This window comes from Poeciliopsis prolifica, unplaced genomic scaffold, assembly GCF_027474105.1.
Source record: "Poeciliopsis prolifica strain line A6 unplaced genomic scaffold, Auburn_PproV2 SCAFFOLD025, whole genome shotgun sequence".
Lineage (NCBI taxonomy): Eukaryota > Metazoa > Chordata > Actinopteri > Cyprinodontiformes > Poeciliidae > Poeciliopsis > Poeciliopsis prolifica.
In genome coordinates, this window is record NW_026562400.1 from 1,329,771 (window position 1) to 1,355,942 (window position 26,172).

Below are 26,172 nucleotides of genomic sequence, written 5' to 3' on the forward strand. Positions count from 1 at the left end.
CTGTGCATGTTTTCCATTCATAGGCCATTTTTTTCCTTCCTCCTCCCTCAAATGTGTAGACTTATTCTTTTTCCCAGTCTTTCTTTGTGCTTATCTTACTATCTGTTTGCCTATCATTTAACTCCTGCTCGGTCATATCCTGTTTCACTTACTCCCTCAGTTTCTTTCTTTTCCTCCATAATGTCTTCCAGTCCAATCTGCTCATTTTCTCTACCATCTACTTTTTGTTTGTTGTGTGGTATAGTTAATTTCTCTGTTAAGTAGTTGTTCTTTTACTTTTTGTTTAACCCCATCTCTGTAAGTGTGTAACCACTAAAACCTTCTTGGTTCATATCACCACATGTTTAAGCTTCTTCCTACTTTGACTTCTTCTTTTCTTCATTCTTCTTTTGTGTCTTTCCTCCCTTACTCGCTTCCCCTCCTCTTCTGCCATGCTTCCCTCTCTCTAAGCTGATATCAGAGATAGCATCGACTTGTTGTTGTTGTCAGGTTGTGTTTATGGGCTCTGTTTGTGTAAGTGAGATGAAGCAGAGTCACATGCCACTGTCGTCTGGAGCCAGCGTCATGGAGGAGTCTGCTATCACACACACACCCTCTCTCCACCCATCAGACAGGAGTACTGGATCTGTTTGTGTGTGTGTGTGTGTGTGTCCCTGGGGAAGTCCCTGCTGTCCCTCTTATACACTGTGATTCAGTCTTCATTTCAATAGACTTGTCTTTTAACCTCAGCACCAAAGACAGGCTGGAGACTGCTAGAGGCTTGTTGTCATGATGCTCAGCTAATCTCTCTTCCTTCACCCTTCACTTCCCAACATCTCGTTTTACATTTAACAAGTTCCTTGTAGTAGCATTCTAAACCAGCACATAATGGCATGTACCGTAATAAAAATGTGTGTTTGGTGGAGAATAGAAACAGAGTCAAAACAAAGTAAATAGAAAAAGCGTACAGAGTAGTTTTGCTGTCGGGTATTATTCATCCTAAGAGCAATGGTTGTGTTGCTGTGAAAGGGAGAGGAATGTGACAGTTGTGCCATTTCAAAGGCAGGTGTGTTCACTGGTATAATCTGCAGTTTGGCCTGTCATATTGCTGGGATCTCCCTTTTAAAAAGAAAGCAATGAGATGCTGTGCTTACAGAAATGTAAGCTGATTTATATTAATATTTCAAGTCAGGTCTTATGCTTTTTTTTGTGACCAGAGCCAATGCAGACACATACTATAACTAATTAGATATTTCTTCAACAACAGGGAGGCAAATTATCTCAGCTGCACATTGTGCTCTGCTATGAATGCCAAAATTGCGTTAATCTGATACTTTAATAAGGTTTTTATATATGTCTGACCAAATGGCAAAAGTCAGAGGCTGATCTTTCCCTGGTTCAGATTCTGGATACATCATCTACTGGAAAATCATAACTTCAAAACTAAGGAAAGGCCATACAAATGAAAGTGTCCTAACCTGGTAATGTGGAAAATGTTTAATTTTACAGAAAATTTTAGTTTGGAAACTTGTGCTGGTTTTCTGGATCTAGATATTTCAGGATTTTAAAAGTTTCAGTTTCAAAGCTTTAGTTTATCAAAGACAGTTTTTTCTGGAACATAAAGTAACACTGTGATGCCTGCCCCCCACTTGTTGCTGTGCACTGCCAATCTGCCTGCTTTTCTTCCTACTGTAGTGCAGCCATTGTAACAAATTTAAGGAGTTCCAGCTATCAATATTCAGAAGTTAACGATGTTTTAATAATAACAAACCATTTGTCAATATATAAACTATATTTCTAGAAAGTAGTCTGCTACTGGCTACAACCAAAATCAGTGTTCTTGCAATTGTTATTGTTGGGGTACTATTAAATCCTCAGCATTTCGGCATTTTAAGAAAAGTTATACAACATCATTCTATATTTTGTTTTGATGTTACATATCATAATTATGTAAGTTTCTGCACCCAAACTTCAAATACATTTACAAAATAAAACAGCTGGTTTGCAAAACACATAAACTATCAATTTCATCTATTATTTTTAAGGGTCTTATTCAGATTAAAACAAAGAAAAGATCCTTATAGTCAAATTCATTCAACCAGAGAGGAAAACGTTACCAATAACTGATCACCTCAAGGCTGTCCTTGTGTGCAGGTGCCAAGCTTTCTCTGTGGAGAGGGAATGTTGTGGCTCTTAGCTGAATAAATAACTAACTTTTTGTATCTAGTGGACTTCTGCTGATTAGTAGGTTATTGTCAGCTGCAGATACATCTTCCCTTACAAGTAATTGTATGTTATATATCTACTTATGTTGTAAATTTGTTTGTAAATTGTTATCCAAGTACTATGACATAGTCTGTTCTTTTCAGGGTTATGCATAGCTAAAAGTCGTTACATAAAATGTGGCTTTTATTAAAAACTGTTTGTTTAAAACTGTGTTATGTCACCAAAACCATGAAATTTAAGCATAAAATGCTCTGGATTATTCAGTCATTTGCTGAATTGTAAAGGATTTTTACATTTCAAATCACTGATTTCAATTTACACACTTTGCAATTCTATTTCGTAAATATGCAGATAAACAATAAACTTTCATAAATGATTGTGTTTTGCTTTTTTAGAGACTATTTCTTCCAGGGTTTAATGACCATGAAACTGACTTGTTAGAAAATATATTTTCTTACCATGCAAGATGGAAAGAGCCCAGAGACAATTATGTGTTTTTGTTTACACCAAGCTGAGATGAGTGGAACAAGACAGGAGAGAGAGACAGAGACAAATACTGAGAGCAGAAATAAAATAGTTCTGGAGAGAGCATGGCATGATTTTGATGTGAAGGAGCTGTAGAAAATCAGAGAGCCACCAGAAAAAAAACAATGTTTGAGCTGCAGAAATGATGAGAAGCATGTGGTGTGACAAAAAGTTCCAACGTGTTAATGAGACAGGCAAACACACCAACAACGGCAGACAAGACACACTTCACAGGTAGAGACAGACACTGAAAACATCAGAGCAGACCAAAACAAAACTTCCTCCCACCCTTTTTCTTCACTAAACCTCGCTCTTATTTTCTGTGTCTGTGTCTCTGCAGCTAATGGCTACATCAGCGCCAGGGCCTCCCCGGGCCTCCTGTCCGTATCCAATGGCAACAGCCTGGGAAAAGTAGTGCCGGCAAAGTCACCACCTCCACCCAGCCCTCAGTTGGTCAACAGCCGGAAGCCGGACCTGAGGGTCATCACTTCACAGAGTGGAAAGAGCCTGCTGCAGCTGGTGAGGAGAAAAAGACTCAGACTGACCATTTAAATCTAAACTACTGGTTTTAATCATTTTATATGGAGGTTGACCAGATGTCGAGATTGGGATTCTTCATCCTGATACAAATGACTTTATTAAAGAACAGCATATTCCAGTCAACTATTATTAGATTGCTCAACTCTTCATGAGTAATCCAATTATTTGTTTCAGCCCCACTCTTAACAAACTCACCAGTGACGTTCTGTGCGATGCAGTCCTTCCTATTTTTCAAAGTGTGTTTTACTGCTAAGAAAGCTGTTATCCTTATTTACTTCTAAAAATGCATCTGATTTGACTCGTACAGCTATGCTGTTCAATAAAGTCATACATTGCTCAAGCTGTGTTCTTGCAGTTTTGAGGATTAGAGCCAAAAAGCAGGTGCATTCATAGTCATGCAAGATGCACAGCAATCTTATGATTCTGTGGAAGTAAATGTTTCACAGACAATGGCTGTTGAAGAGGAACCACTCTGCTGCCCAAAACAGAGAGAAAATAAAAGGTATCTATTTATGTCCTTTCTGAAAACATCTGGAGAAGAGCTAAAAAGTCATATTGGACTGATCCAGTTACAATAACCCGGGAGAAGACTCTGTGCTGTAACAGTCTGTGCTTTACAGGAGGTCAGCAGGAACAGGAAGGCTACCTGGATTACAGAACATTTCTTTTTGATTTATTTTTTTATTTTTATCCTTTTAAGCTTTCAACATCTTCTTTGCCATCCATCATTTTATATTTGGAATTGTTGGAAATCTGTCAGTAGAAAATAAAGATTGATGCTAAGTGTGGAACTGGTAATGCTAAAAACCGTTTTAGACGACACTAATGTCATATCTCTGTGTCTTTAGTTTTTTTTTTTTAAGTAGTCAGGCCGTCTTTGCTCATGAATAATTAATGAGCATTCACTGTTGAAATGCTTGTTCATTTACAGTGTTTATGACCTAGCTGCATAATGTTGTGGCTTTTTAAAACACTTTGCAAATGTTTTACATCCCTAGCAGCAGAATGCTTATTTTCAATTATCTTTACCTTCTGATGTACATACTGAACCCTCAGCCTCTTTAGCTCAGGGTTGACAACATGTAAACATTGGGACAGCGTGTTTGTTTAGGAAAATATATTAGGGTCTCAGCTAATAATTGTTTATTAACCTACTATACTTTCAATTTTTCAGATGATTAATTAATAAATCTGATTTTTTTTTAAAAGTGCAAATTCTGCAGATTTTTTATTTAGTCTATTACAATTCAGTAACATAGCATTCCTTTAGGATACACATGATGCTACCATGACACACTTTAGTGTGTCATGGTAGCGAAAGAAAAAACTCGGGAAAATGGGGTTTAAAATGGAAACAATTAATTTATACAACTCCTGGACCAAAACCAAATATTGGTTATTGAAAAGTTTTATGGATCTGGAGGAACTGGAGCTGTTTTAATTCAGATATTTGAATCAGACCTTGTAACATCTCTACTTAATGATTAGTATGAGCAGCTGTTGTATTTTTTTATGTGCAGAAGGCCGAGAAGCTCACCTGATACAGAAAGATAGGAACCCTCAGCACTCTGTCTCTAATGCTTCCTGTGAATGTCTAGGTGACATTTTCAGCATAAAGAGCAAAAAAACAAAAGTTCCACAGGTTAACAATAATTTTTTACCAACTTGTTGCAGGAAAAACCATCTTACTGCTCTTCTTTTTATGCAGCTAGGATAGGTTTTGCTGCTATTCCAATTTAATAAGTTACACATATGTTTTTGTGGCAGTGATTGAGCATTTTTGAGCAGATAGCATGCACACCTACCTTCAGTCAGTTTACATTCATATGGCTTAAAACAGGTTGAGCAGATTTTAGAACTTGCATTTAAAAACAGGGAGGAATTGAATTTTATTTTTCAATTTTTCCTGATTATAGAAATTATTTCATGCTGTGAAAATAATTTTTAATACATTAAAGCGAAATAAAGTTTTTATGATCGGCCTGTGTTTCAAGAACCAAAGCTTCTTATCAGTTTCTGTAGATGTCTTTTAGATTACAGGATGTTGTACGTTCGAGATTTCTTCACACAGACTATTCTGAACACAAAATTAATTTTTATTGGAATTCCTGGAAGCACAGAGTGTACAAGTCAACCTGGCATGAGAAGTGAAACTCACAGTGTTTACAGACTAACATATGCTGATTGCTTAGGATGTTTAAAAATATTTAATATTTCTGCAGTCCAGTATACGGATCTCATCATTCCTCCTCAGATTTCCAGCATCGTTTTGCAGAGCCGCAGAGCTTGGAAAAACAGAGGCCCTTTTTTTAATACAGAGTTGTTTATATCACAAATAGTTCACAGGAACTTAACGTCCTCTGTTTCTTTTACTCCTCCCCACCCCTCGTCTTCCAACGGCCGTGCAGACAGAGGAAGAGCTGGAGTTGGTGAGTGAGGTGAATAGACTTTAAGAGTTTCAGCCTCGTGGATGTGGTGTCAAACTCTGTGTGATCTCACTGAGCATGAGTCTGATACCGTCAGCAGATGCATCCCTTCAGGGCTGGCCAGGCTACGAAGGCGATGAAGGAAAAGCACTGGAGCATCAGAGCAACACGCCAACAGAGACAATCACCTGGTTGCTTTGTTTCATTTCTGAAATTTGTGGGGGATAAAAGCTTCTGCTGGTTCATCCTGCTGGTAGCAGTAGCGACACGAATCAGGATGCTAAAATATGTTCTGCCGGGATTTGATTTAAAAATTTTATCTTCATCTATGTATGGACAGGTTTCTAGGACAAGACAAAAAAGTGCTGCCATCTCTGATAAAGATGTATAAAAGGTCTTAAAAATATTTCTGCAGATATTTTCTATATTTTTGAGTCCCTCAATAGCCTTTGTTCTTTTTAGCTAATGCTAAAAGTTTTCTGAGTTTTTATTAGGTCTTGGGACTCTGATAGTCAAGCAAGAAACTGGATCCAGTGACTGGGATTTTGCATCCATGTTGATTTGACCAAGTAATTTGGAAAATATTCCTACTGAAAGATTTAATACACTGCAAAAACTCCAAATCGTTGTAGGTCATTTCTCATGTAACTATCATAGTACACTTGAAAAAAATCAAAAAGTAACTTTTCAGCAAGATATAGGAGGCTGTTTTAAGTCAGTAATTCCTGAATATTGATAAAAAGTATCAGTTTTGATGGCAGATTTTTTTCACTTGAAACAAGAAGTGAAAAGGATATTCAAGAATGATTAAGTTTTTTCTTAGTTCAAGTTCACTAAGGTGTTTTTCCTAAAAACTAGAAGAAAAAAAAACTTGGTAAGAGTTGTGTTTTTGCAGTCTAGAGACCAGTTATCTGGCACACCACCTGATGTTTATTTAAATAAAATAAACATCCAATGCAGTCTAATAAAGTTTCAAGGGCCAAAATATGTGAAAACAGAAAAGAGTATCTGCTAAAACAAAATCTAAATATCAACTTTGACTCAAAACAATTGCTGCGAAAATATATATATATATTTTTTGTCGGATGAACAAATGGTCTCTTCAGGCAGTATCCTTAATTTGAAAACAATCCTTCATTTTATTGATTCTTCTGTTTTAGAAATGAAAACAACTCATTTATATTTTCGAGCAAATTTGATCAGAAATCCCAAATTAATATTTATGTTGCGGCAAAGCTCCTGGCACATTTGTGCATGACTATACGGGAGGAAACATTGGGGGAAGTGGAGCAACCAGCTGACTCTGTGCTGTGTGTGAAAGCTGCTCAGCATGTGCATGTTTGGTTTCATCCGAGCGTCTCCGCTCTGAGGATCAGAGAGAGGAAAGCTCCCAAAGTCTCCAACCTGGAGCGCAGATGGACACGTTAGCCTCAGTTTATGTGACCCCATTCAGTCCTACGCACACACGCGTGCACAAATGCATGCCGTTTTTCTGCATAAATATACACACCTCGGGTCAAAAACTCACCTCACATTGTGCATTTATTCCTGCCGTACCTGCCTGCTCACATTTTATTATAGAAAACTCTCATCCTCTCACACACATCTACACACACACTCATTCCCGCTCATGTCCTACTCCCGTCAGCCTTGGCAGTGCATGCTTTCCTAACAGCATGACGCTCCTGCACGCCCCTACCTCTCATAACACCTTCCACCCTGGCTCTACATAATGCGAGCGCCGGGTCCTGGCGACAGGCGTTGCCGTGCCAACGCCACCTCAAGATGCGAGAATTTTCTCATCTCGCACCACGATGTTAAATTGTCGCTGGAAAGTTGAGCACCTCAGGGAGAAGGGAGGTGGCAGGATTTTCTTGCAGAGAGCGAAATGTCTCAGGATGCGGCGAGATGTTGAGCACATCTGCCCAGCAGAGTCATGAAGTGATTTGTTAATTAGAATAACTCGGATATCAGGATTTTTCTTAGTCTGCTAAGGAAATCTTTGAAAAATGTAAAGGAAAGTGAGTACAAAACAACAGAGTTCTGCTTTTCTAAGCAGAGTGTGTAATGTCTTCATTATTTCAGCTCAAAGTAAAGCAGGCTGTGTTTACAGTGGAATATTTCAGTGGTAACTAAATTGTTCTCGGTCACATTGCAAGGTTTCTGCATCGCCTGCGCCGCACAGTGGAAGCCACATGTTAACTATTACCATTATTGTTGTCGAAAATGGATGAAGTCATGTGCTCTGAACTTCTACAGTCCGTCCATATAAGGACAAAAGGCCTGATTTCTTGTGGAAACAGATCAGATTGTCTCACAACACAGAGCCAGACCTCTCAGCCTACAGAGCCTCGCAATGCATTCACACAGCTAGAACTTTTTCACAAACTTTCAGTGCATGCCTTGGCATTTTGTGAGATAGACCAACACAAAGTAAAGAATAGTTATAAAATTGAAGATATAACTTGAAATCTGAAAGATTTAAAAATGTGGTGCAAAAAAAAGGTCTCAGTAGCATGTTAAAATATCAACACTGAAGTAGAAGTTCATATTCCAGAAGGGCAAAACCCCTAAACACACAACCAGATTTACAAAGAAAACATATTTTCTGATACTTCACACAATCTGATTGAGTTTGAGTTATAAAGCAACAGTGTGCAAAAACGTCAGTTTCTGGTGATCGAAAGACTGGAACCTGCAAATGTATGCCAGACTTTACTCATTTGCTTTAGCAAAATATTCAAAACATATTTCATTTAGTTCCACATCACAATTACACCACTTTTTGCTGGTTTATCACATAAAATAAAAGGTTATAAAAGGATAAAACAGTTCCTTAAACTCCTCACTGGAGTCTTCTGGACCCCAGTGAAGTGACATTTTTTCCACAGGAAAAAAAGTCATTGATAATCTCAGTTGGGGGGGTTAGATTCTCTGTGTGTTGGATTCTGCCTCAGATGAAGTTACATCAGAGCAAAACTGCCACAGGAAATAATAATTTAGCATAAATTAGCTGCTCTGCACATAGAGATCACAGAAAATCTCATCAAAACTAGTTAGAGCAGTGAGGCTCTTTATAAAAGCTGTCAATTTTTCCTGCAGTCTTCATTAACTTATGTTCACTTTTTGTGTTTTCCCAGAATGCTCAGCGGCTAGGTAGCTCGCAGGTGACTCAGCCACTCACAACTCCAGTGGTTTCTGTGGCAACACCCAGTCTCCTTGCTCCCTTCCCCGGCATGCAGACAGCCTATAACACCGGTGAGTCCCTGAACGCAGCGCGGCCCCTCCGCACAGCAAGCCGAGGCTGAAGCTGTCAGTTTGCATCAGAGCGGGGAAGACTTTCCTGCCAACAGGGCTGAATTTAAAGGCACGGAAAAGATGCAGATTTAAGAAAAAAAAAACAATTTCATGAAAACCTATTAAGTGCCATGATGGAAAATCTTGCAGTGTGGTGCCATAAACCACTATGAATATTCACTTTGTTCATTGTGTGAGAGCTTCTGGAATGATTCCACTTCAAAGGTTCACATTAATATGGATTAGCCATGATTAATATTGATGCAGCAGAAAGTTGTATGATGTAAAACAATCCCCCTCCTCTTCATTTCTTCTCTTTCTTTCTCTCTAAATGTCTTTTCTTGCATTCTTTAATCCCAGAGTACCAGCTGACCAGCGCAGATCTCACAGCCCTTCAGACTTTCACACCACCAGGGCTGGTGCCTGGCAACATGGCCGCCTGGCAGCAGCAACCAGTCGTCTCCCAGCAACAACAACAGCATCAACAGCAGCAACAGCAGCTGACACTGGCGTCACTCAATAACTTGGTGTAAGTCCCGTTTTTATACCTGTGACGTACTTGCTAGAGTGATTTGGTAATTTCCTGGTGATTAACCTTTCCCCCCTGAAACAACTGATCCACAAACCTTTTACTGAAGAAAACGCTCCAGCTGATTCAGGAAACCAACTCAATTACACCATACATAGAAAAGCTGTGGCATCAGCCCAGCTGCAGTTCATTTATCTTGTGGTGACCTAGATACCCCACCTCCTTTCTCCATGAGCCGTCTCCCTCTGCGGTCCCGGTCTGATTTAGCTTCTGGTACGGATGCTACAAGCTGCGCTACCAGCACAAGATTTCACAATCCAAAGAATGGACCACACTCTTGCTTAGGCAGAGTGTTGTAACTGAGGGAGTCTGATGTTGAGCTTAATTGAAGTTTGTCCTGGAGAAAAGGATGATATGCTGATGACCTCAGTTCACTGTAGTTTTGATTTACCTGGTTTTAAATTGCTACAAACATGCATACTCCTTCTGAGTCTTGTGATCATGAATCATCAAATCGACTTGGACTGTTGTAAACTATTATTTTAGTAATCAAGTAAACTATTGATTGTTGATGATTAATTAAGTAATCACATATAAAAAAATAAAATCCCCAGTTCTGTAGGAGCTTCTTCAGTCAGCTAAAGAAATATGAGAGAAAATACTGGTTAAAACAGTTTAGTTCATTTTTGTAACAAAACATTTTGTTACTTTAAGTACAATATGGTTCAAAAATCACTTTTAGACTCAGATTTCAAATATAAAATAAGTTTTGCACATGCAGAGAGAGATGAAGCATCAAACAGTTCACATTAACTTTTAAAATTTAGAAAGCAAACTCAAATTGAGGGACTGGATAACACAGCCTTTTAAATTACACATCACTTTCAGTCCTAAGTTTGAAGTATGAAAATATTTTTTTTGCACATCATTACTCTACTTGATCAGCAAATAAATGCAATGTTAGCCAAAATGTGTCCCATGTCAGATTTTATACTCACAATCACAGCTGAAAGTTAATATTTTTCAGAGTGAACAAAAATTATACCCGTTTGCAGAAACAAAAAAGTTTGATGCCTGTAGTGGATATTTCCTGTGGAGGTATTTGAGGATGCACTGATCTGTTCCAGCTCCGTTTAGTATAAAGTGATTAAACACTTGAGATACTTTTAGTCTTCTTCTTTCTTTGCAACACTTCTTTCTCTCCTTCACTGTCTTCCTCTATAGCCGCTAATAGCACTTAGCATTTATAGGCAACTCATTGGTGGAAGTGAGAGAATTGTGCAACACAAATAATCATCCAGCTGGCGATGTTATTAAATTATTTGATGACTCATTGCAGTTATTTCAGATAAAAGTAAAAGTAATCAAAGCTTTTACTGACATTTTAAACATTGCGCTATAAAAGTAAAAGAAACTCAAAGACAACTGTAGTTTTAGACCATAAAAATTATTTTCTCATCTAAAAAGCAAAAAAGGTTTAAAGGTTAGTTTGAGTATATTATGTTGGTTGGTAGAGCGTCCGCTCTGTCACAACATCACTTGCAGCCACTGGTTTGCATTTTACTTCTTCCTGTTTGTCCTCCCTTGATTTCTTCCTCCTTATTTTGGGAACAGTGACAGTTGACTGTTTCTCTAGTTTTACAGCCAACGTCAGGTGAATGCCTTACGAGCAAATAGAGCAAAGCAGCTCAGTGTTGCTGTTTATCTCGCAAGTTAATACACTCCTCACACACACGGCGTGTATAGCAGCCTGACAGACGAAAATAACCTAAACAATTTCCAAAACAGATGCAAATGCATCACAAACCCAGTATCAAAGTGTCTTTTCCTTGCATTGCATTTGTGTGTTGGATGCAATGCCTGTTGCCCCACCGTTCTCTTTCAGTTCAGTTGAAAGCGAAAACTCGTTTTCCCCCTCAGAGATTATGGGATAATTAGATTTGTTCCAAGAGTTTTTTTTTCTTCTTTTTCTGCCACCTAAAGCTAAGATCTGAAGCTCTTTGGAAGTGTCACCAAGAAAGAGAGAGCTGCTTCATTATGACAGAAACAGCACCTCGCTCGGCGGTTCAATGAAAGGCGTCTCTGTGCTGCTTTCAGTCCTCAAAACTGAACCTGGGCGCAGCTGTGCACCAGCGACACAAGCACCGCATCAATTTTTTATTTTCATGCCATTTAGCTGTCACTCTCAGCTGACAGACATGAGATCCAACTGCTGGGATACATGTGGGCCTCACATTCCTATGGTGGCGCAACTACAAGAAGGATATACATGTAGCTTAGCTGTCAAAGTCAGTTAAGGAGATAAAAAGAGGATTTGATCTGCTGTATAGAATGTGATGTTTGATATTTCAGGATGGTCTCAGCGCTGATGTTCGCATAAAAAGACACTTTCATGTGAACAGGTTTAAGCGCGTTTTAAGAGATATTCCAGGTTTTTGTTCACTTTAGAGACAGCATCCAGGCAACAATACGGATAAAAAAAAGTGAGAAAATTGTGTTTAAAAAAGACACAAGGCTGTCAGCTGAAAGATGAATCAATTGTTCTGTCTGACTACGAACAAAAGTAGTCCATGAAAATATGGACTACTTTTGTTACAGTTTACAGCTGTGACTTCAGGGGATTTTCATCTTATAAAACAATCATTGTTATATAGTTAACAATCTCCCTCAGCTCATTCACATGTCCTATTGGCATGTGAATGTTAAATGACATCCAGACTTAATGAAATCCTTCTGCAACCAGATCAGCCCAGTCATTTTAGCATCCTCAACTGATCATGTAACATTTGCTAGACTCAAAGCAAACAGTGTAAAAAATTTGATTTCAGTTTGAACCATCACCATTCCCTCCTCACTTCATGGTTCGACAATTATCTGTTACATAAATAAACTTCTGAAAAGTCTGTTATTGCAGGAACATATTACATTGAGATTGTTCAAGATCTAATCTTTCATGTCCAGACATTTATGAGATAATGGAAAACATCTAACATAAATAAATGCTATTTTGTTTGTCAATTATTCCAGTTCGTGACTCGCTTAACAGTTCCTAACAGCAGCTTGATCTGGAGCACTTTTAAATGTTTGTTTGTTTGTTAGGTTGATTAAATCATCTAGGAATGTTTTGGGGATTTTTTTCATCCACTTTTCAAAATTGAATAAAAAAGACAAAAAATTGGATCATTTTTTTTAATTCAGGGGAAGGTTACATGTAACCTTCTACAGTCACGGCAATAATTACTAGTTTTAAAATGACATGTATTTCTTATAAGTTAATCCATAAAATCATTCTCCATTAAATATTAAATAAGCTTAGCCTAAGAGCTAAAAAATAAATATTGACTGAGCTCAAGAACTTTAGAGAATTTTTTTAGCATTTTAATGCAAACTGTTTCCTGTTTGCAGTGATGCTGCCCCCTGCTGGCTAAAAGATATTGTTTGTTTTAAGTCTTTAGGGAGGTCTGACATCATCCTTCCTAGTTGGACATATAAGACTGCCCTGAAGCAAAAAATAAGTTCAGCATCCAGTATGTCTGCTGCACATAAAAGCACTCAGAAAATTGCAGACATAAACTGTTCATAAGCACCTCACACATTTGTTTCTCATTAAACGTTAAACCATTGGTGCAAGGAGATTACAGTCTTCTTGTCCAGTTATTTTTGTCTTTAACACAAAATGTAGCAGAATATATTTTTATTGCATCACTAATGGTATTTAATGCCTCAATAATCCGTCTTGCTTTTTTCATTTTCATCCACTCTAGATGTGAATGATGTCTGACCGCTAACGCATCAAATCCAACTCACCGTTATGCACATTTATAGCATGTCACTTTTCAAAAGAGTGTCAATGTTAATCTTTTATATTGTATTTTCACAAAAATACAATTTTTTTTAAGTCGTTAAGATGAAAACCTTCAACAAAGTTCAGATTGCACTGAAATTCAACAAATGATTTGCATCTGACTTTATATTTTGGAATATTTACCACATTAACTCATACTTTCCTGTGCAAATGAAGAAAAAATAAATGTTTACGTATTATAATTGAAGACAATGTCGGAGTCCCGCTTCTTTATAAGATTTCTTCTGGAAATCTAACTGAAACATTGGGGCATTGAAAACAGCCACGGTTTCACTGAGTAAACAGGATTTAAATTTTAGCCATGATCATGCAACCCAGATGCTGATTGTGGCAGTGTTTCAGCTCCTGCAGGTTTGACTCTAGAATCAGCACCAGGCAGGATCACTGAACCATGTGTGTGTGTGAGTGTGTGTGAGCAGGATAACAGAATTGCTGTCACTGAAAACAAGGGAGCACCACAGAAATGTGGGAATCTTTCCCAGCACACCAAACTGTTCTCACAGCACCGCGGAAAATCGTGCTGTCCTAGGACAGCATGGGCAGACGTGGGCACCAGTACAGCCCATACTGCTTCTGCTTTGCTTCTGATTTCCTCACAGTGTGGCCTCGCAGCGAGCAAACAAGCCCTCCCTATCAAATGGTGATTGACGGCTTGGCTGCCATTCCTTGCCTTTGCTGTCGTCTACACTTCTCCTCGCTGCAGGCGCCACAAGGAAATTATTTCTGTCATCTTATTTTCTCCCATCCTTCCCCCTTTTAATCATCCACCACTTCCGTTTTTTCCCCTCTCATTTCCGTCCCCTTTATCCAGGCTTAGTTAATTCGATGTACACCTGTTGACTCTCAGCTTCCTCTTGACTCCTCAATCTAAATGTTAATGGATGAACTGCTGCCCTGCAGAGCAGCATTCACGGCCAGTTTGTACATTTATGTAGAAATGCCTGCTGGTTAATAGTTTTTCCAGCTCAGCTTATGTGTGTTTCATATTATTAAGTCCACCATCATGTGAAAAAGACCAGGCAATCCATTAAATAATCAGCTTTTCATCAGAAATATTGACATATTGATTTGTAAAGCATGTTGTTTAATTGCACTTAAATCTTCCACAAATCATGACATTTCCAGCCTCTTGCTTCACAATGCTGAAATGATGTATTTAGTTTGTGCCAAATAATTAACATTCTTTTGACAGAATGTTTTGTCAAAAGAATGTCATCCATGTGGCAAACATTTATGGACATTTTTTTGGAGAACATTTATTACATTTTATCATACAAAATCATAAATATGTGTTTAAGTTGGATTATATGTGTTGAACCGACACAAATTAGTTAATATTTGGGAAGCATCATAAAAATTAAGCATTATTTTTGTGTTTATTGCAGATACAGCTGTAAATCTTTTTGGACATGTCTTTTATAATGAATTATTTGTCCATTTGTGTTTGCCAAATGGTCAGAACTTTACCAGCTCTGGATGTGTTTTAAGCCAAAGCATTTCATTCTAGCTCCAAGCTTCGAATACAACTTTCTCATCCTGCTTTAAACTTCCTCCCTGACTGAACTGCTGTGTTCTTCATGATGGGTTTTGTTCACTGTTTTTTTTAACAAACCTCTGAAGCCAATAACAGAACAGCTGCATTTATACTGAGATTAATTTACACATAAAAGGGCTGTGTTTATTCTTGATCCAGAATTGATCAGAATAAAAAGAAAAACATATTAATCATTATATTCTTCAACTTCACAGTTATGAACTGCTCTGTATGTTTTATCACATAAAATCCCCAAAAAGTAGACATGGTGTGAAAATTTTGAAGGGTGTGAATACTTTTGTGATGCAATGTGTGGATGTATTATGAGTGTTTTGTGCAAGGGTAGTTTTTTGGGAAAAAAAATGTTTTACTAGAAAGGAAATGTGTATTAATTTGTACCTCACAATTCCCTTTAAAAGAAGAAATGTGTTCTTTATGCATCTTTTTCTCTCTTTATATTCCTCCTCTCTTCCTGTTTCTTTTCTAAGTGACCTAAATGAAGAACATTTGCAGAGTTATAATAGCTGACGGCTATCCAAGCCTCTGAGAAACCCCTGCTTGCCAGAGCTGAGAAGGTCTTTGTCCAGAGATTAACGATTTTTTTTTTGTCATAGAGCATTTAGGTTTTTAAAGGCTAAGCAAATTGCAGGATCGAGCAGAGTTCAAGTTCAACCATAAAATTATTTCATCAGAAGGACCAACAACAAGTTTCTGTAAATTAATGAGGGCCTTCATTCAGGGATCCTTTAAGACTCATCACACTTCAAGAAAAAAACACCTGTGTTTTGTTACTGGAAGAGGAAGTAAACAGGCACTGCATGTGAATAACTATCCAGCTTTCACACTTCCTGCTGCACACAGCTCTGCCTCTAATATCCCAGCTTGACTAAAGCAGCTGTTTAAGTCTTTTTGTTGTCTAGTTTCTGTGTGAGGACTGACCAGGAGCGGCCTCTGATCCGTCTCACTGTTTCCCTGCTGTTACAGCTTTCTGAAAACTGCTTGTCTTCTGTGTTTTTTTTCCCACCTCCCTCCACAGCTTGGCTTCTCAGTCCAACTTTCTCTTGGGCAGAGAGGAGGGCCTCTGCTGGTACTGTACTCTCTACTCTCAAGACTTACAGCTTACAGCATGTCTCTTTCCTAAAATATCTGCTGCATGGTGAATCCTTTGCTAAAGATTTGACATATTTAATGGTAAAATTGCATTCAAAATTAGATGATTTGGGAGGTTATGAGGACAAATCTGATTAGTTCTAAACAAAAAATATTTCTATCATTCTTCTGATGGTCTTTTTGTTTATCCAACTGATAGTTTAGTAGCTCAGTTCATATGGCAAAGATTGATTTGGCAGTATTTTGTACTTTGTCTTCTAGAATTAGTTATTGTACAAGAAACCATAACAATTTGTGAAAATAAAATGCAACTCTCTTAGGTAGAGCAAAGAAAAAGGAAATAAGTATTTAAAAATGTAGTATAAACAAATAGACACAACCGTGATGTTATGTTCAAGACACATATTGATATTGCACTAAGACAATTATGTTTGTTCAGGGTTTAGATGAATTCAGGACAACATCTCTGGTAGAAACTGTTTTTGTTAGATGGTCAACACCGACAGAAATGTAAGCATTTCAGATCTTAAGAGTCCACAGTGAGTCTTTGTTGGTGAAAGTATGAAGTCGACCTTACGCATTGAAAACATACAAACGATGATCAATGCTTGCACACATAACAATTTGATGCAATCTACAAAAAAAATAGTTGTTTCTTTTCCTTTTGTTAATAAAATGCCTATTTTCATTCCTTATGTTCTTTTTAGATTGAATCTTTCATGGGTCGCATGCAGTAGAAAGTACATTCTGATTCTGTAATAGAAAAGTGCATCAAAATTTATATTAGTCTGCAGAGGCCAAAATGAAAGTGATTTGCTTGTTTTTAACAGAATGAGAGGAACTTCTCATGATTAGTAAAGTGATGTCGATGTGTTTATAATAGATTTATTTAATTGTATAAAGGTATGGAAAAGTTCTGATTATTTAAAAAAATATTTTAATTTCTTTTTAAAGTTCTTCAACTTTCAAAATATAAAAAATGAAATTATTTACAAAGCCATTAATTAATTTTGCAAAAATCAATGAATTCTTCTCAAATGCTATTTTTCCCCTACTGAACAAATTAAGATTCTTATTGTTACACCAATAAAAGACACATTTATTTTATACGAGAATATAGCTGTAGAAGAATTTGATTATAGCTAAATTTCATAAAAGAAAATTTATTTCTCAGCAAAGAAGAAACCTCGGTATTTTGGGAAACCACGGCTGCAAGTGCAACTCAACACACCTCACTATAACTAAATGTCTGCTTCTGGCTGTGCTCACTGTGTTGTTAATGTTCGTGGAGGTGGGGAGGCGGGTGGAAGGGGGGGTTGGCCTGCCGCTCTCACCTTCATCACTGTCACTGGCCTGCTGACTCGGCCATTTTCACTCGCCTCAGCATCGGCACCCCAGTGGCACCCCCATCTATCTACCTGCACACGCCGGAGCCGCGGTGCACAGGTTGATGAAGTGCGCACAGGAAGAGACAGAGTGAGCCTCGCTGCCACACAGCTGTGTGTACGTGTGTGTTTGTGTGCTTAGGAAAGGAGCTGCATTTATATGTAGGACAGCAAGAGTGCACAACTTTCAGGGTGTGTGTCTGTGTGTGTCAGTTAGAGGAAGAGGGTGAGCGCAGACCCAGATTGCCTGGAGGAGTGCTGTCTTAAAGTCCCCTCTCAGTGTGCCAGTAATTGTGCAAGATATATTGCTGCAGATGGCTCCTGATATGACATATTAGAACACACCCGAAGGGGCGAAATGCGGTAATTGGGAGCTTCGAATTGAGATCTACTGTGTCATGCTGTGGGAAAGGAGGAGATAGAAAGAGCCCAATCCCAAAAAATATATAAAAAATCCTATTTTCACCGTCAAAGGCAGCGAACCCCAGTGCAGCGTCAACAGTCGGTGTCAGACTCGGTGACAGCTTTGACTTAGCCTCCAGCCAGTGGAGGAGGTGAAGGCTGAGTGTGAGAGTGGAGGGGCTGATCAAAGAGCCATGGCAGGTAGACAGGAGGCGGGTGACACCTTGGAAAGCTTTTTGGCACACCGTTTTTATCCTGAGCATCTTAGCAAAACGTGCGCTGAAATTATCATTAGAGCAGTTTAATCAAAAGCAGAATGGTTCCTCTTTAGACTGCGATCAAACCGTTCACAGCTGTCAGATGTTAGTGCAACTCTTTTCTTTGTCCGGAAACACTGGTGGGGAAAAGTCTAACTTGCGACTGACGCTGCTGGTTTTAGCTTCTGTTAATTTAAAGCTACTTTCTTAAGTTTACAGGAAGTCCAAAGGTCAGAGATGGAAGTGAAACCCTGAAGGCCTGACACTGCTGATGGGTACAAGAACTGCTGTTTCATTTGGGAAAACTTTTTGGCTCCTTAATTTAAGTCTCTGTCTTCAGTTTAGCAGTTCATCAATTGGAAGATTGAACTTTTTAAATTTTTGTCAAACTTTAATATAGTTTGTTGGAATTTGCGTCAAGAAACTTTGTATATCTGTGAAGTGGATATCAGAATTGATTAATTTCATCCTATCTGACTGAGCTTGAATTGAATTGGCAAACATTTACCTCTAGATGCTCAAAGCTGGTACAGACATTTTTTCCCTTGCAGTTGTGTTCAGAAGATGTGAATAAATTTGCATGTATTACTTTTGTAACTTGTATTCAACATTTTGAAAACCATCTATTCTTTTGATATTAATTCACAGTAATGCAATGCTCTGTGTTGTCTTCTACATCGAATCTTTGTAAAATGCAACAAGGATTGTGTTTCTAGAGCAGCAGTAAAATATGTTCAAGCAGTATGAAAACTTCTGTGACAAAGAAGTTCAGTCAAAAATTAGAAAGTTTTATAACGACTTCTAAAATCTTTAAACTCTAAAGTAAATTGTATGCTCAAACTGTATTCTAGAAGAAACTCGATCTTGTATACAGATTAATAAGTAAAGATTAGAGAGTATGTAATTTATTTATTACTGCAGTGAAAACTTTCAAGAGTTTTACTACCTACCTTTACACAAAGGAGAAAGTAAACTTGACAGATGAACCCCAAAATGCAAGTGTTCACTTTGCAGCAAGTAAAGCAAGTAGAGGAATGAGGGGAAAACATGTGATAGTCAGCAGTTTTTGTTGCTGCGCTGATTGAACACAATATGAATGCATTCAGCACCAATGCTCATCTTTAGCTGTGGAACCTGACAGCAAATCCAATATGCAAGAATGATCATGCTGCATGGTGTAATGACTCTGCTTTTATGTTGGTCTCCTGTGTCCTGTACGTCTCTCCATGTGCCGCGATTTGCCCAAGTATCGATGGCCAGGTTCACAGCTTTGCTTGGGTGTCTGGGGTGTTTCGTATTTGACAAAATGCTCAGCTTTTGCTAGCTGCACACTTCGGTGTATGTCTATCTGATCGTTGATGTCCATTCATTCACTCTGTGGAGTTTTAAAGATGTTGGCTGGACTCTGTGTTTCTGTTTAGTGTTAAAGCTCCAGTATGTAACTTTTACAAAAATATGTTTTTTCCATATTTGTTAAAACTGTCACCAAGTGGTGACAGTTTGGTATGTTACAGATAATCTGTGAAAAAAGAAAAAAAATGCACCACTCCTGGTCATAAACAACCAGTTAGAGCCATGAGGAGAATCGTATTGCTGTCAGTCATCCTCCTGTGCACTACTCAATGTGGTAATGAGGGAAAACAACTCACCTTTCCAGGAAAACCTTTTGCTGTCATCTATGGCTATGCTAACTAGCATTAGCATTAGTGGTAGGCTATGTTGTGGTGAGTCAGCTTTAGCTTAGCAAAACTAAAATGGTGAGCATGAGAGTGACTGAGAGCCCTAAAACCCTCCTCCTGACTGACTGGTTGTTTCTGACTGACTGGCGTAATTAAGCAGTTAGTGCTGGGAGAAAGGAGAGGATTTTGATATTTTTATTATTATTATTTCCCCACAGATTATCTGTTTTATACTGCCATAAAATAATAATTTTAACAAGTATGTAAAAAAAAAAAAAATGTTTTTTTTTTTTTTTTTTTTTTTGTGGGGGGTTATAAAAGGTACATACTCCAGTTTTAAAGCCTGACCTTAATAGTTACTTACTGAGGCATCTCCACTTTCTCTTGTTTTTGTTTCTCCCTCCAGGTCAGTTGGCCCCGTACCTCAGAGCACCGCACTCACAGTCAACACAAACCCCAATGTCAACATTAAATCAGAACCCGTCTCCCCAAACCGTGACCGCAGCACCCCCAGTTCCACCGGCGGTCCAGCGGTGGGCGCAGGGCCTCAGATCCAGGGACAAGGTCTGGTGTCCATCGCCTTCCCTGGCACTCAAGGCCGCTCGCCTGTCGACAGCCTCAGCAGCAACGGCTCCTCCTATGAGGGTAGCGACAGGGACGATGGTGCCCAGGGTCGAGGTGGGGGGCAAGACTTCCACCACCAGGTGGCAGCCGGAGCACAGCAGTCCACCATGGTCCTGCTGCGGCCCTCGTCAGCTGAGCCTCAGGAACAGGATGGGACAAACGTCAAAAGAGTGAGATTGGATACCTGGGTGACATAAAGGAGAACAGAAGGATGGACACATGGAAGGAGGAGATGTGTACTTGTGGCTTGTGAACATGCCCCCCACCAGCTCTTGACGCCCCCCAGTTTCGCTCTCTGAAAACCCTCACAGAATAAAACCATCATTGACCCAGTAACTTACTATTCATGCAGGAAAGTCACTCATGCACAACACAAGCATGCCAACACACCCATGTTGCACATATGAACACTGATGCTCAGTTGTATGGCGATGTGCATTCATGTTTGTACTTTGACGAACTCAAAACGTGAAAACCCGCCACTGGGTTGAGCCAACGATCCAGGGATTACTCATCAAACAAATTACCATGTTGGACTTGATCCAGCTGCGTTTTTAGTAGAAGTGAGCAAGTACATTTTCAATCAGGCATAAAATTGGACTTTTGAACAACTTGACAGTTGTTGGCAGACCAGACAAACAAACTGGACTTGGTTTCCCAGAACGCCCCGCATTCGGTTTATTAATGGACCCACTCTTGCATCCTCACTGTTTTTCCACAGATGTTGGTCAAATATGAGAGATTTGTGTTCTGAAAGTGCCACTGAAAACGTCCACAAATGTCTTTTCTACACATCCGGCCATCCACAGCTGCATTGCCGTCTATTTAGATTCTTGTTTCTTTGGGCATGACTGTCCAGAGTTTAGATTTATTTCGGTTTTGGATTTGAAGACACTAAAAAGAAAAAAAAACAAAAAAACTTGCTTCTCTCCCCGGCCACGCTGGCAGCTTCGTCAACAATTTGGCGCCTTGGCCCTGAACATGAAAGTGGACCTTCAGGGCTTTGCTGAATCAAAACCATGCAGGCCAGCTATAAAACGAGGAGCATTATTTGTCGCCGAGGTAAAAGACTGCTTTTTTTTAATCAGGGATGAGCTGCAACAGCTCAGGGACAGTCTCATCGTTCGGCAAACATCGTGTCGACTACAGATGCTGAGAAAGTTACATGTGTTTGGTGTGTGCGTGTGTGTGTGTGGGATTTTGTGTATACAGGTTTGTTACCTCAACTGATTGTTGTTTCTTTCTTTTTAGGAAGTGATTTGGACAAATGTTCACTCTGAGTTTTATCCTTGAACACAACTGCAATGCACACAGCTGAAATTATTTTTGTGGTAGCTGATGTTTAAAGTCGGGGAGGGATGTGTGGCATCGTGTATATAAGCAATCTGTAACCTTTGTGGCTTTTGTGTGGCAGGGATTAGATGTTATGAAGGTTGAAATAAATAGGTCATTTACAAGTATATATTTAAAGACCTTCAGACGGTTGCATCTGAGGCTATAGACTACAGCAAACGACAGGGATTGTGTATATTTATATATAACTATATATATAAATATTATATATTCGGCAGGATATCCCTTAACGTAAGATTTAAAAGAAAAAAAAATACAAATGTTGATTCTCAGTGGATCGGTCAGTCTTTTTAAAAAAATTATTTATGTGTGTATATAAAGTGTAACATGTGGTTTAGCCGAGAGAGGGCGCTGTAGAGGAAGAAAGTAAAGCAGTGGCGACCCGGACTGTTTATGAGCGAGCAATGGACTCTGTCGCTGATGGAGTGCACTTTACATTAACTCCCACCTCTGACTCCTTCACACACCTGACCTAAGAGCACACATTGATCACACAAGGCTGATACATGGGTATGATCAGACATAGATAATACATTTTAGTTTAGAACATTTTGATTGAATGATGTTCTTAGTTTATTTTTCTAGGATTTTTAGATTGCTTCCAATTTGTGATCGTATTCTATTGAAAATCAATTAATTAAGAAAATGGAGATTACATCAATTTAAAAAAAATAACATTACTGGGAAAAGTTGCATCTCTCTTTAAAAATGTGTTAAAAGAGCAAAACTGAAATGATACAACTCTTTTTACTGGTGGCTTGACAAAAATGTCTGTTCTCTAACAGAAATGGATGAAAATGTGGTTTAATTCATTTTATTTAGAAATCAAAATCCCACCCATATGTGAAACATTTGCTTTAAAGTCTCACTACCTTCTACAGACTGATCGATGGGAGTCTTCTGCTTTCCTATCCAGGTCTGAATATGCACTCTGCAGTTGACTTAATCTTTTTTTTCATCTTATTTCAGGTGAAATCAGTTACCGTGCACAGCTGACTGGCAGCTATCAGCAACAACTTTATAAATTCAAGCTGCAGAAAGCGTTGTTTGAAACCTCTCCTCTTCAAACAACGATAAATCATACGATGGAAACTGACCCATTCCTACACATTGCCATCTGAACGTATACATTTAAAATAAATATTTCATCCTTTTTATTCAACTGAAAATTTTACTGAATACATATCAAAGTTGCAATTTCAGCATTTTTGTTTTTTTCTGTATCAGTTGGGATGTTTTACAGTTGATTATGAACAAAAGTGGTCATTATGTTGTGTTGGTTATGCAATTATCGCCCAACCGTCAAGAAACACACAGACACACACACACACACGCGCGCAGGCATACTGATTGAAAAGATAAGTGTGCTGAGGAAGTCCCTTAGATCTTTATTTAAGTTTGAGCTTTGTCTTTCTCTCTTACTAAAAGCCATGTATCTGCATTTAGAGGACCACTCCTTCGCCTGTCACTGGTTGGCTGTAGTTTTATACTCTGGAGAGTTTTTTTTAAATATCACTTTGAAGGTAAAAAGGATGTGAAGGAGGTCATTTTTGTATTCTATAAAAATGTCAAATGGTGATATCCGGGTTTAGTGGGTAGATTTTTAAAGCCGTGATGGTCAAAAGTGGAAGTTTGCATATTTATTTTTCCTAAAAAGCATCCATTTGCTTGTGAAAAGCCCTGGGAGCAGAATTTGAGTATCATTTGATTTTAAGCCGGAGATTTCAGAACGGCTCCTGATCTTTTAATGACTATCTCCCAAATCCTACGCAGACTTGTCGACTTTGGGCTTTACCACATCGAGGCCCTCGTCACCTCCCTCTCACCCCGTCACTCACTCACCCAATTGGGGTTCATGTCCTCTCTGGAGGCTTAATCTCAAAATTGCACAAACACACACAGATACATCAATGGTCCATTGCACACCCACGCTCATCCTCTAGTTTGCTTCATCCAGATAGGGGGTCATGGAGCTGGGATGAAGTTGAATCATTTTCGGGGTCAGCTCAGTGGCTCGGACTCATCACGTTCTGCTCAGTTCAGAAGTCGGTTCTCATTTTCTGATCTCTGTCTGTCACTCTCTCGCAGCTGCTGATCCTCTGTTTGACAAGTGTCGGTGTCAATAATGCTTGTCAGATTGCGTGGCAGAGTGAACATGCAGTAAATCCCCAGAGTGTGAACACTTTGACTGTTAAGACTGTTGTGCCCAGAGCTTCGAACAAAAAGAAAAAAAAAGGCAATTTAAGTCTGAAAGTACCAGGTTTTTTCCAAAAGGTAAGAAAGAGGCAGCTTTGTGACACACCCATAGACCAACACTAGGGGTCGCTGTTATCGTAGAAAGACAATCGTGCTGATAAATGGTTCTTTCTCCCTCCCCTTCCCCCTGACAAAGCGATACACGCCTCTGTATAATGATGTCTAGAAGTCTCACTGACTTTCCAGTGTTAACTTGTGCTGGTGACAGTCTGTTTTCTTGTTCTCTACAGATTGATATTATTATTACTATTATCATCATTACCACAGTGTTCACTGCTGGTAGATGTCATGATGATATGGAGCTCTTGAGTTACTTTGTGTAGGTTAGACATTTTGTTTTATTTTTGAAATTTGATTTTATTCTATGAAAATATCTTATAAATATGTATTTCTGTTTTCTCTTGGGTTTATTTTTATTTTGTTTGTTTAAAAAGGGTGTTACTAATGTTGCACGATTTTTATGACCTGACACAACACAAGCGTGGTGATGATTTATTTTATTTTTTTTATTATTAGTAGTACAAAAGCGAGTGGACTGCGACAAACCGCTTCTATGCTGCAGCTTTTGAGTTCAAAATACGAACTTTTCGGTCCACACAGAGGTGGTGGTGGGGTGGGGGGGCTGTAGGAGGGGCAGCGTGACACGTCTAATTTATTTCTGACCAGACACGATGATGTCAATGCATGGCCATTTTAAAAACAAGAGAAAGTTAATCATGTTGTAGGAAACAAAGTGTAATATTGACACAAACACACTTCACACAAGATGACATTTATGAAAAGAAAAAAAAAATTGAAGTAAAAGTTTTAAGTAAATTATAGCTAATATATTGTGTTTGGCTAGTCGGCTTTTTTGTTGTAAAAATATTTTTTGTTGTTTTTTTGGAGAATGATATACAGTTTGTGTATATTTTCATAAATAAAGTATGCACTGATATGTTATTACAAATTCTATACTGCTTTTACAAAAAAAGTGTTTGTTATTGTACCAAAGTATCCATTGGTCCCAGCTTACCCTCCTCCCCTTTTTGCGTATGTTTTACCGTATTTTATATATTAAATAGACAAGTTGACCTACAGTTTGAGTTTGTCATTTGTTTTGAGAGTTGGGAGACATTTCCACAATTTGACCACCAGATGGCACTAAAGTGATTGGTGTCGGTGATCACAAAGTGACCGCAGACACTTTTACAAATTGATCATTTTAAATAAATGTTTTTGGTTAGTTTTTCCATTTAAATGTAGTTTCAGAAGACAGTTATGGTGACGTTTCAAATGTCAGTTCTGGTACTTTATCTGACATTTTGACTTCTTAAAGGTGACTTAAGTTTTCAATCTTATACACAAAACCTGCAGATTTTATTGGGTTAAATGTAGTTGGTCGCTAATTTGTCTCTGAAACATCAATTTTTATATTATTTGCTTTCTACAAGCTAAAAATTTTTTTGAAAATTTCTTTTTTAAAAACGAGTCTGATTGGGTTAAATTTAGAGGAGAAAAAAATCCTTAAATGACTAAGACATTTGATTCTTTGAATTTGTCACATAACAACTCTTCTTTTAATAGTGACAAAATAGCAAGTAGTCTATTAAATGATAAAGTGTTATAAGCTGGAATGAAATATGCTGTCAAAGTTTTCTTTCAGATGTGGAAGCAAAGAAAAAAGTTGAGCACATTCAACTGTTTAAATTAAAGACATGTTTGTCATGTTGTTTCACAATGACATGCATACATGATGGAGAATGTTGTGCAAACAGTTTATATCCTGATGTAATCAGGTGGTTTTCCAACAGTTGTTCAACTCTTGTTTTAGAGAAACACTCTTGTGACTCAGCAGGCTACTAATAGCAAAACACACACACACACACACGCACACACACACACACACAGCTGAGTCAAAAGTCAGAGACAAGTTGGCCATTGTCTGATGGACAGCTGACTCTATTTCCTGCTGCTGGGTGTGGATAGCAGAATTTGTGATGCTCTGTGGTTTCTATGAGACAAAGCAAAGGAGAGTTGGATGTGACCGAATGTCTTACCCAGCACTATCCTGCTATCTGGGCGTGGCATGTCTGCATCAAATTAGATTCTCTGGGCCCTGATTGAATTACTGAGAGGGCATCTGCTGACAGACGCACACAGATACCAACCGCTAGAGGAACCAGGCCTAGCTGATCTCTAAAAT

At 38.5% G+C, this 26,172-nt stretch overlaps 1 protein-coding gene across 14 annotated transcripts in view; it reads left to right on the forward strand.

The window, feature by feature from the left end:
- mef2d (myocyte enhancer factor 2d) overlaps nucleotides 1-25,066 on the forward strand; it is a 103,163-nt gene extending 78,097 nt beyond the window's left edge. For 5 of the 14 annotated variants that reach the window (XM_055047389.1, XM_055047397.1, XM_055047395.1 and 2 more), the window contains 6 exons: nucleotides 3,071-3,249; nucleotides 5,679-5,708; nucleotides 8,837-8,954; nucleotides 9,354-9,522; nucleotides 15,958-16,008; nucleotides 20,161-25,066. In XM_055047389.1, coding sequence (XP_054903364.1) covers nucleotides 3,071-3,249; nucleotides 5,679-5,708; nucleotides 8,837-8,954; nucleotides 9,354-9,522; nucleotides 15,958-16,008; nucleotides 20,161-20,575 — 962 coding nt within the window. In that variant the 3' untranslated portion in view covers nucleotides 20,576-25,066. The remainder of the gene's footprint in view (nucleotides 1-3,070; nucleotides 3,250-5,678; nucleotides 5,709-8,836; nucleotides 8,955-9,353; nucleotides 9,523-15,957; nucleotides 16,009-20,160) is intronic. The other 9 variants (XM_055047394.1, XM_055047400.1, XM_055047399.1 and 6 more) reach the window with 5 other exon arrangements.
- Nucleotides 25,067-26,172: the final 1,106 nt, after the last annotated feature.